General features: G+C 40.0%; 1 protein-coding gene across 2 annotated transcripts; it reads right to left on the bottom strand.

Annotated features, from left to right (window-relative positions):
• Positions 1–517: 517 nt before the first annotated feature.
• On the bottom strand, positions 518–9,893 carry RAB9B (RAB9B, member RAS oncogene family). 2 transcript variants are annotated; one of them, XM_073798861.1, is made up of 3 exons: positions 9,692–9,893; positions 4,940–5,033; positions 518–3,983 (listed from the first exon to the last, which is right to left on the bottom strand). In XM_073798861.1, exon 3 carries the CDS (start codon positions 3,939–3,941, stop codon positions 3,336–3,338), a length of 606 nt encoding a protein of 201 aa, XP_073654962.1. In that variant the 5' UTR covers positions 3,942–3,983; positions 4,940–5,033; positions 9,692–9,893; the 3' UTR covers positions 518–3,335. The 2 variants fall into 2 exon arrangements, with proteins under 2 accessions (XP_073654962.1, XP_019804986.1); XM_019949427.3 differs by having other exon boundaries at positions 4,967–5,033.
• Between the last annotated feature and the right edge of the window lie 2,075 nt (positions 9,894–11,968).

Genomic DNA, 11,968 nt, shown 5'->3' with positions numbered 1-11,968 from the left:
GTATATTCAAGCCGTTCGATGCTAATCCAAGTCTCTTTAAAGTCCAATATGTGAAAAGCAACAGAAAAGAATATTTAACAAAATTATCCTTTGCTTTCTGATTTGTTTTGCTCATGTTTTCCTAAGATCTGGACAGTATTCCAGTCAAGAAAATAAAGGGAATATGTATATTCTGTTTATATTTTGTGATGGTCTAATTTTAAATTACAATGAAGAAATAAAGTGGAGAGTCAAGATCCAAGTTCTAGTCCCAATACTCTTCATGTATTTAAAAAATGGCATAAAATAAAGGGAACTTCCCCACCTTAATCTTTTGAGTTTGTTTCCCAATCAGTAGAACGGTATCTGTCTGATCAGTAGGTAGTGGCTGCTTGGAGTACCATGTGAAAAAATGATCCAGAACCACATGTAGGGCAGCCTGAAAGAGTGACTTGATTGATAAATACTCTCTGTCACACCCACCAGTTGCTCAAAAAGGGAAAGGGAGAAAAGAAGCACAAACATTGTATACTGGTTATTCAAAATGCACTTTTTATTCACTTTAACACAGATGATATTTTTACAGTTGAAACAAAATATCTGATACACAATTTTGAGTTTTTAGCAGCACCTGCAACAAGAGGATTGTGGAATACCTCAGGGTAAAGTAGAGATGGCTGAGGCAGGCACAAATTAACCTGAAATTCATCAATCCACTGAAGACATATGGAATCTGAGGCCCCCTGAATGTTAGCCCAACACATGTAAATAAATTAAATAGATATTCTGTATGATGTTTTAATGGACCATTGAAAAACAATATAGTTCCAATTAGAAATATCTTGTTCCAAAAAAATCTAGTGTTCATTAAAAAAAAAACACCTACTGAAAATATTGCACTGCACATTCTAGAGTACACAATTTCTAAGCCTATATGCACAGTTTCTTGTACTCACAGATTTCAGCCTTTGGTGGTTTTTTTTTATCTTACCCAAACTATATGTCCACAACCCACTGAGTATTACTCACCAAAATGCCACTATTTTTTGTCACTTAAGTGCTTTCATTAAGATATTGTGTAGTGATATGGCAGAAAAAAAAATTGGTATGGCTAAGAGGAAAGGGGCTTCAAATGACCTAACACTTGTCTTGTATGGACAGGAGGCCTATGAATGGGATACCTAAGTAATTTCTTTACTTAAATGATCACATGCCATTCTAATAGTGACAAGTACTTTTGTGAGTGGATGGAGGTCTTTATGAAGGCCTGAGATCTACAAATAGAAACTATTATAAGCAGAGTGCAAGTAGAAAGAGAAGGCCCCAGGTCTCATGCACTTAAAAACAATTAGCATTTAATAGTTCCGACATACATATTTTCACCCTAACATGATTGTAGCAAAATGATCATAGAACTTGGAAACCAGTGTGGCTGGCTATAGGCATAGGCAGGATAGAGACCAATACTTAAGAGCTATGGGGTCCCAGTTCTGGCTTTGACTTCTGGCATCAAAATTAGTTGGACAATGGGGTCTGGACTATATTTAAATTGGAAATATTGAGCATTACTGGGTTAAAATATCATCTTCCACTTATCAATGTGGCCAAAAAGTCCCAGAGCTCTTAAAGCACATAAGGTCCCACATGTAAGGCTGATTCCATATGTGGCTACAATGGAGAGTTCTAGGCTATATTCCTGTGAAAGCTCCTGTCCCCTTCCCAACCTAGGTCTCTTTTGGGGTCATTTCTAACTGTCTCTCACTACCTTGGGTCACTGTTTTTATCATAGATGTTGTAAAAGTATAGATTAAAATCTATGCAGGACAAATATATCAACTGACAAGAACTAGCGGCATATTAATAATATAGTATATAGCTGGCAGTCATGGTAATCAAAATTTGACAAACTGTTTTTGTATTTTAATATGGTATCTTCAGGATGTTTATACTGGGCACATAATGATTACTCAGAGCTCAAGAACTTTTCCTGCCATAGTGCAAAAGCAAAAGAAAGAGCTATGTAGTTGCTGTTAAATGCTGATCCCAGAGTAGTTTGAGAAATTTTAAAGTCCCTTTCCATAGTCTTAGCTGTTGCCTTAAGATATATCTAACTAAAGCATGGCACTGAAACGTAGTTTGTAGCTCGCAGATTCCTAGAACTCAGAACTGGAAGGGACCTTAAACCAAACATCTAGCCAGTACAGAAATTATTTTTATGATATTTTAACAGATGGTCATCCAGCATCTTGAATATTTTCCCTAGAAGGGGGTTCACTATTAAGGCAGTCCATTCTATTGTTGGACAACTCTCTTAAATTCATTCTAATGCTGGGTTAGAGTATGTTCTCTTGTTACTTTCAACGTCCTAGTTTGGCCAGCTCAACATACAGTGCATACAAGAAATCAGTTCCTTCTTCTACAATAAATATTCGAGTTATGGAACCTTAGGAGAAAAGCCCAGTATCCTCCAACCTGTTCTGAAGGCTTCTCTGAGAGCACAGTATGGTGGACCAAAGGACCATCAAAATTATGAGCAGAGTGCACTGCATCCAAAGCCATATACTAAGCAGCATTGCTAAATTGATAAGAGGTTGTCAGAGAAGCAACATCCCTGTGCAGCAAAAGTAGACTTATGAAGTGAAAGCAGACCAACCTTTTATTTGCAAGGGTGGTTGGCATATTTAAACATAATCCATTCACTAGGACCCTGTTACTTCAAACACAAAGAGTATAATAAATCTCCATTGTCATTAGTGTATCTCTTATTGAGATGGTATTTTGTGAAAAGCTCAGATGGGAGCAAACCATACATAAGGATTTAAACAAGGCAGTGTACGTCATTATACTTTTGCATTCCTAATCATTACAACCTCTTTATAATTCAAGATAAGGACATCCTAGTTTGCATAATAATCATTAATGTAATACGACTCAGAGTCTTATTTTTTTCCCCTTTGGCAGACATGTCAGAAACTGCTTGGCAAGAGTTGATGGTGACATTTGTTAGTTGATTAATGGAATGCTTTAAGGGATAGCTGTAGCTCTTTAACTCCTTCATGCGGCTGGGTTCTAAGTTTAAACTGTGATTTGAAAAATATCTAAATCTTTCAGAACTAAAGCTTTCTGAAATGTCCTGAAACACACAAGAAGGAAATAGCAGAAATCACGCAAAATACACTTGGCTTGATAAAGCTTTTTTTTTTAATTGCTCTACAACTTCAATTTGAAAGGCTCTGATTGACAATCATAACCTTATCTCTTACCCTTTTGTATGTGTGTGCAGTCTTAGAGGGGCACAGTTACTCTTACACTACTGACTGACCAGTTGGGGCACACTTTTAAAAGGCTTCCCACTTTTAACAGCATGAAGATCCTGCTTTGGAACCACTGTTCAAGTCAATAGTGTGACCTAACATGCAATGCTCCAGCTGTTCCTCTACAGCTAACACCTGCCTGACAGCTTCTTCAAAGGCTACTGTCACATTAGTATCATCTTTGGCACTTGTTTCTAGATAAGGGTAATCTCCATTCTCCATGCACCAGGCCTGTGCCTCCTCAGTAGTCACTTGCCTATCCTCTTTGTCTACTTTGTTACCCAGAACTACAAAGGGGAAGTGCTCAGGGTCTTTCACATCTGCGTAGTAGATGAATTCTTTCTGCCAATTACCAAGGTTCTCAAAGCTCTGCCGGTCATCCACGCTGAAAGTCAAGAGGCAGCAGTCTGCTCCCCTGTAGAAGGGTGTCCTAAGGCTCTTGAAGCGTTCCTGCCCTGCAGTGTCCCAGATCTGGAGAGTTACAAAACGTCCATCTACCTCCAGATCTCGATTTAAGAACTCTACCCCTATGGTGTGAAAAGCCTGGGAGTCAAATTTATTGGTTACATAACGGTTCATGAGCGAGCTTTTCCCAACTCCACCATCACCCAAGAGAATGACCTTTAAGAGCAGGGATTTCCCACTCATTGTTGTAGCACCAGATGGAGAAGAGTTTATAACCAAGAGGACCTGAAAATAAAAGAAAAAGTAGAAGGGAAAACAGTTAAACCTGAAACTGAAATCAACTTCATAGTAAATTTCTCTGAATTACAAGGCCTTATTACTTAACTTCTCTTAATTCATGCTCATTAAATGATATAGTACAGCAGAAGGAATAAAACTCTTTTTCCATAAGGGAGAAAATATGTCTTGTTTTTCTGAAGTATCTTGCCTGTGCCAGGAAAATGGCTGAATGCCATGCATAAATGGACTAGCAGATGGTGCTGTAATCTGGTTCAGTTCTGACCCTATTCTAGGGGAGAAAGCCTAGAACAGGAATGCTACTCAAATGTGTAACGTATTAGCTTCTGGTTTGGACAGTTCCAAACAAGAGGCAAAGAGTATGAAATTGATTAGAGGGGTTTGAAGTCTGTTCCTGATGGAGCCAAGAACCGTTGAGGAGAGAAAGCTGTGTAAGCTGGAATCTTGATTCTGTTAGTAGAAGTTTGGTTAGGGTTACATTGGACCCCAGAACTTGGAAAAGAGAAAAAGATCAGGTTTCTTCAGGCATTTGCCCCATTATACTTGAATTGATATGGATACCCTCACAAGTAAAAGATCTTCCATAATCTTTCCTTCATGGAACAATGGCACTCAAGTTGATGACTGTTGATTGGTATCATTATAACAGCTATCATTGAAGAAGAAAATCTTGAATAGCTTATTAATTTCTGGATTTAGGTTCTAATTCCATAATAACACCAATGAAAACATACTGTAAACTCTAAAGAGCTAATAATTATACAGTATCCTTCTTGTTACCTCCACATTCTATACATGAAATACCTAGAATGCATCTTAAAATAAAAAGATCAAATGTTTACTGAACAACTACCTTGTACTAGATTTTGTTAGGTTCTTTCAAACGAGGTCCATTGTGGGAAATCAACAATGATCAAATAAAAACATATAACATATATACCTACCTAGTTGAGAATAAAATGTAAACCTACCCAGTTGGGTCTTTGTCACAATCTTAGTCTTTTTCTTGCTGTTGCTATATTCTTTCTTTTTAGGGTTCTAAAAAACAGATTGGGAAATATTATTTATAAAAATTTATTTAAAATAAAGTTAAGGCTATCTATATATAAATATACTCAAGTCAGGAAAAAAAAAACCAGACCAACCTCAACTTACCTACAGAGGATGCTTTTCACAAATATACTTGCGAGTTCAAATACTACAAATACCTAACATGGACAAAATAATTTTATTGCATGGACTTTAACTTGTCCTAACTTGAGTGTACTTTATATGATTTTTTAAAGTTTTATAGTCTCTCTATTGAGCTTTCCATTCAAAGTAAAAGTAAATCAAAGAAAGTAGATGATATTCACAATAGATGATATTCAGGAAAGAGAAAGCACAGAGGAGTCTAAGATATGTTGAAATTCTAAGTCAGAGATGAAACTCCTTACCTTTCTACCTACCAATGTTCCCATCTCTAAGAAAGTTATTAATGCACTCAGCCTTGAGGGTGTCTCTGCAACTGATTCCACAAGATCAGAGAAGAAAAAATATGTTTGGGGACTCCTTGTTTACAATATATAATCTTGGCTAATTATTTTACTCATTAATTTCAGTCATCTGTCTAGAACACAGGTTTTAGCATTTAACTGGATTTATTAAATTCAAACACGACTTCATTTATAATTATAGTTAATTATGGCAAGTGTCTTATTTCAGCAGCATCAAGAGTACTGGTCTAAAAAGAAAAAAACAGTTCCTAGATTTGCTGAGTGTTCTTTCTTACTGAGGAATAAAGAAGCTTTTAAGAAATCTCTGCTGCTTAACAATCTCATGTTATTTTTTTCAAATGTAGAAAAAGCATATAATAAGGGATTCATTAGAGATCTAAATCAGTAATTATGAATTTAAATAATGTCTTCTAAACTGATAGGTTTTATCCTCCTTCTTGGTCTATATCTATTCTAAAAAAATTCTCAAGTTTCCTACAATTCCTGATTTTTGTCCTGTTTTTTCTTCTGCTCTCAAATTGCTGTCTTTGGAACTAGCTCAAGTACCAAACATTTCTTTAAATGGAGATGAACCAAGTGTTAGCACACTTCTTTTTTATATTGGTCTGTAGGATAATTTTACAGAGCAGAACTCTTGAACTCTCACTTGAAGGAAGTACAAACTTGGGCACAATATTGACAGTATTACGTGCCCATGCCAAGTGAACTTCCTTAAGTTCCTAGCAAACAGGTGTCCATATTATTAAATGGCTAACTCTACTTTCCCAGCTGCTGCGGATAAATGCAAATGAAGGGTCAAGAACTGAGTAAATATGGAAACCAAATACTCGGCTCCAGGAATAATGAAGTATTAATAACTATCTGAGATATTGCTGCTGTTGCTCGTGCATCCCCTATTTGGTCATGTGCACACATAACTTCTGGGTGCATAGGGTCTATACCAGGGAAGAACAATGCAGTTCAGTGTCAAGTGCACTGGGCTGGCAGCAATCAGGACAGTCTTCATCACTGCTTTCCCATTCATTGATTTTATGAACTTGGACAGGTCCCTTAATCTTGCTGTGTTTATTCCTATATAAAAATAGAGCTGGTAATGCCTGCCCTACTTAACTCATAGGATTTGGGAGGAAACAACTTATGAAGTTTGCAAAGATTTGTAAGCACTTATTGAAATTTTTAGTTTGGGATTTTTGTTCCTCTCGCTCTCCATCTCCTTTCATTCACTGGTGGGGGCCTTGTGACTCAATATTAACCTTTCTCAGAAAGCACCTGCCAGTGGGAGGATAACAATTCTTCCTTTTCTCTTTCTTCCATATCTGAGAATGCCTTGTTCCCCAACAGTTTTGAGCATTTGCATATACTACAGAATCTCAGCATTGGAGGGACCTTAAGGGTCTTCTTGTCCAATCCTGCAATTGATGCTTGAGAAAACAGTTGAGTGCCTATTGTGTGCTGTGTCCTTACTAAGGTGACCCTACACTTTCCTCTGCTGTCTCCAACTCCCATTTATTTGCTGGAGGTAAAAATGAATACAGTTAGGCTTGTCTCCTTGCTTTCAGTCACTAAATCCTGATGATTTTTCTTTGCAATATCCTTTTCCAGTCTTCTGCTACCATCCTCATTTTGGTCCACATCTCCTTGTATCTAATCTACTGTGAAAGCTTCCTGGCTCTTCTCTCCCTGCCTCTAGTTTCTCCCTACCTAATCTACTTTGCAAAGCTTCATCGCTTGAGCACCCACTGAATGTAGACCTTGTTGGAAATCATACATGTTTAAGGCAAGGTCTTACCCTCAAGGAGTTTATAAATTCACATATAAGCTTCAGATCTCATAGTTTACAGTTGAAATAGTATCATTATACTGTCTTATTTTGTTAACAAAATATTTTTTTCCTGCACAACCAAATTCTAAATTCCTGGATCATAAGGCCCTTGTTTGTATGTGTCTTTGAAGCCCCTTCATGCAGCACCAGAGTCCTCCATATGGATAATCAATAAATATTTGTTTATTAATTAGGTAGTACCCAGAACTAATGCCTCTGAATTGATGCACAGGTACAACAGATCCACAGTTCTGTAAGATATCCAAATATTATTATTTACAAGGTGACTAAAGAGCAGAAGTTATGGACTTATTTGGATCACTTTCTAGATGGGACTTAACAGGAATTCCACCTGTTGAAAGCCAGTGGAAATGCTCCAGTTTCCCTTCATCTCCCTTCACATTTAAAAAATAAATATATAAACTTTTCCACTCCCACCAAAAACAAGAGCAGAATAATTATCTCCACATTATGTTTACAGTGGCTGCTGGCATCCCCATCAGCATCATCATCATCATCCTCATTTGAGTGTGATATCCTTTAGTACATACTTAAATTAAAAAGAACTAGCACAGTACAAAAGCAAACCAGACAATTTTTTTGTCCCCCAAAATATGCCAAATTTAAATCAAAACCTAAAAGAAGATAGCATTAAGTAGGCAAAGGAATTCTTTGATAAACTTAAGTACATTTAATAGGAAAGTCAACTCCCTTATGCATCCTTTAAGGATCCCATATCAGGTTATGATTTGGACTAAAATGTTTATTCTAATTTTGATCCTATTCAGAGAAAGATCTGGCTTTAAATGATTCAAATATCCCAGAGATGCCATTCCCCTTTCCTACCCCACTCCCCAAAACAGAGTAACAATCATTCTCTAAGGATAGTTTATTCACTTTTTTCCCCAATTAGGGTCTACGTCTTGGACAGTAAGATGAATTAGAAACTGATATGACTGATACTCCCTAGCTTTCTTTGTTCTTCAACACACTTGAAACTTTCTGAATTTGCTGTGTCTGCACCCACACAGGCTTATTAAAATTACTGTATTTAGTTGGGGATGCTTGGGGGTGGGGATGGAGGTGAGGGAGGAGGCAGTACAATGATAAGAAGGAGGTTGAACCTTCGAAAATAGTACACTTTAGTGTGATAATGAAGAGAAAGAAAAGCAAACTGGCAACACCAGTTCGGTTGCCATGGGTAGAATGATGCTCAAATCCATAGTGCAGATTGTTTGGGAGCAAGTTTTGAGAGGGATGTGTACTGCAGGGCTAAGGGTGGGGGAAGAGAAACAGGGGAGGGCTAGGCAGTGCGTGAGAGTGGCCCTGGTGGCAATCTGCACAGGCGAGGAGCCATAGTTAGAGCTGTGGGGAAAGCCCATCTTATGGTAACACATCGGTTGAGGCTCTTCAACTCGCTGTTGATTCCTGGAACAATATTTGGAAATACTGCACTGGAGAACTGAGTGGGGCTTTCTTTAATCTACGTAAAAACAATACAAATAAGAAACGATTGGATTTTGAGACCCTCTACCTTAAATGGTGTAGATTGTTTCCAATACAACCTGATGCGTGGGGCTGGGGATGGGGGAGGGTTCCATAGCAGGGAAGCCCTCTGACGCACTGGATTCATTTTGTAGAGCTAACAAGTTATCAGCTACATCCATACTCTGAGTGCAAATGCCACAGCTGTCATGCCACAGCTGTCATGCATATTCCTACATTTATGCCCATATTTATATCCTACATGCAACTAGAAGGGTCCAATGTGGAATTTCACCTCCAACCTTTCACTCCTCACAACGACAGCTCTGGGGCTATGAGCCCGAAGGCACACTAGATAGCAATTTGGCACTGTCCACAGGCCACTCCCTGAGTAGACCTCCTGGAGACGAATAGGTAAGGTTTGAGTGACATTAAGTGAGCAGGGTACAGGGAAAAGAAGCTTCCTTAGGAGGCTGGGAATGCTGGCATCTCCATGATAGGGGTACTGTTAGCATCGGGGACCCAGAAAGTGATATGTCACGCATAGTTCCAACTACCTCGGACCCAGGTTGTCTCACCTCGCCCCCAGCTCTGAGAACCAGCGGTTGTGACGCATGCGCACTGAGCCACACCCGCTCCCCACAGAGCCCTGCGCCTCTCTGCCGGGCTTTGGCAGCTGCTCTTGATTACTCAGCAACGCCCCCCTCCACCGTCACCTACCCACCCCCCAACTCCGACCCCGCGGCGCCTAGGCCCCTTTCCCAAGGTGCAACTGCCCCCGGGGGCTCACCCAGACCTCCTTCTCTTCCTCTGCCCCCGGGCCTCCCACCTTCTGACCTCCCGCGTCCTCCGGCCGCTAAGCCACTCTCGCTGCCCCCGCACCGGCACCTTACCCAACACAATGGGAGAGAGGCGGGAGAGGGCCACAATGGGAGAGCTGACCAGGCCGGTCAGCTCTGCGTGCCGGCAGTCCGGCTCTTCGGCGACACCGTCACTGCTCCTGCCGCCTCCTCGTCCTCAACGAGGCGGCAAGTGCAGCTTGGACCTAGGTGGCCTAACAGCTGCCGCTCGCGCCCGCTGCTGCCGCCGCACAGCGTCTCGCGCCCGCGCCCGCGCCCGCCCGGGGAGGGGGCGGGGCCCGCACCGCCTCCTCGCGCCCCTTTTTCAGCGCCAGGGACCCGGGGTAGACGCCTCCCGCCCTCGCGCTTCGAGAGCGCTCCCTGGCTCACTCACACTTCTTTCATGATCAGTGTCCAACCCTGGTCTCCTTTGTCCTCCTCCTCTCCCCTCGCAGATCAGTAGGCACAGCGACAATGGACCGTCAAATATTGCTCTCCCACTTAGCTCCTCTGTAGCCACAGCCCCATTTCTGGCAATTACTCTTCGACCTACCTCATTTATCCTACCTCCAAACCCTCTGCTTTTGCCAAGAGGATAGCACATACACACTCTTGTTTAAAATAACTCAGGGAAACACATGATCACGACACATTACTAGGCCCTCTAGCTGGCTATTGCTCATGAAATTCTCGCAGCAATCCAAAAGGAAAGGTTCACATCTGTAGCTCAGGCATAGAAGACACACTGACGTTTACCCTTACAGGTTACCGTTCTAGAGGGCCATCCTAAGAGCATTATCTGAGGTTCCCAGAAATGTTGCTGGGGTAGAATGCAATGTTCCAATTGTGCCTAGCCACCCAACCAGTCATTTCTTTTTGTCTCCTGTGCCCCTCTGTTTCCTCCAACTAATTCCTGATTTTTTCCCCTGAAATCAAAGGAGGGTGGAGCTCCTGGGGTCATCTAGCCTGCACTCCATCTCTGTCAGGCAGATTCATCTTTGAAGCTTCCCTGCTGTCTGATAACCCGTCCCTAAAGTGGCACTACGCCTCACTCTCCACGTGCCCCCTCATGGCCCTCACGCACCCTCCCTCTACCTAGGCCACGCTCTTTCTGCCTCTTCCCAAGTCAACCACTCAGTCAATTCCATAAACCCTAGCTTAAATGTCACTTTCTCAGGGTAACCTCAACCCCAGAATAGAGTAAGTGCCCCAATTTATTCTCTTGCAGCCTCCTATATAGCCTGCTGTATTTTTCTTTGTAATACTTAGCAGTTTATGATGAGATATTTATTTTAACAATTTTTAATTAAAAAAATTTAATTGAAGTATAGTTGATATACAATATTGTATAAGTTACAGGTGTACAACATAGTGATTCACAATTTTAAAGGTTATACTCCATTTATAGTTATTATAAAATATTGGTTAAATTTTCTGTGTTGTAAAATATATCCTTGTAGCTTATTTTATACATAATAGTTTGTACCTCTTAATCCCTTACCCCCATCTTGCTGCTTCCTTCTTCCCTCTCCCCACTGGTAACCACTAGTTTGTTCTCTTTGTGAGCCTGCTTTTTTTTTTTTTATTATATTCACTGGTTGGTTTTATTTTTTAGATTCCACATATAAGTGATATCATATGGTATTTGTCTTTTTCTGTCTGACTTATTTCACTTAGCATAATACCCTCCAAGTCCATCTATGTTGTTCCGAATGGCAAAATTTCACTCTTTTTTATGGCTGAGTAGTATTCATATATATATATATATATATATATATATATATATATATATATATATATACACACACACACACCACATCTTGTTTGTGCATTCATCTGTTGATGGACACTTACACTTAGGTTGCTTCCATATCTTGGCAATTGTAAATAATGTTGCTATGAACATTGGGGTGTGTGCATCTTTTTGAATTAGTGTTTTCCGTTCTTTTTGGATATGTGCCCAGGAGTGGAATTGCTGGGTCATATGATAGTCCTATTTTTAGTTTTTTGAGAAACCTCCATACTGTTTTTCACAGTGGTTGCACCAATTTACATTCTCACCAACAATGGACGAGGGTTCCCTTTTCTCCACATCCTCTCCAATATTCGTCATTTGTGTTCATTTTGATGATAGCCATTCTGACAGGTGTGAGGTGATATTTTGTTGTGATTTTAATTTGCATTTCTCTGATGATTAGTGATGTTGAGCATCTTTTCATGTGCCTGTTGGCTACCTGATTGTGTTTGGAAAAATATCTATTCAGGTCTTCTGCCCATTTTTGGATTGGGTTGTTTGATTTTTTGATGTTGAATTGTATGAGCTGTTTATAT

The sequence above is a fragment of the Tursiops truncatus genome, chromosome X (genome assembly GCF_011762595.2).
Source record: "Tursiops truncatus isolate mTurTru1 chromosome X, mTurTru1.mat.Y, whole genome shotgun sequence".
NCBI lineage: Eukaryota > Metazoa > Chordata > Mammalia > Artiodactyla > Delphinidae > Tursiops > Tursiops truncatus.
The sequence above is the reverse complement of the archived record's forward strand: the minus strand, read 5'-3'. Positions and strand labels throughout refer to the sequence as shown.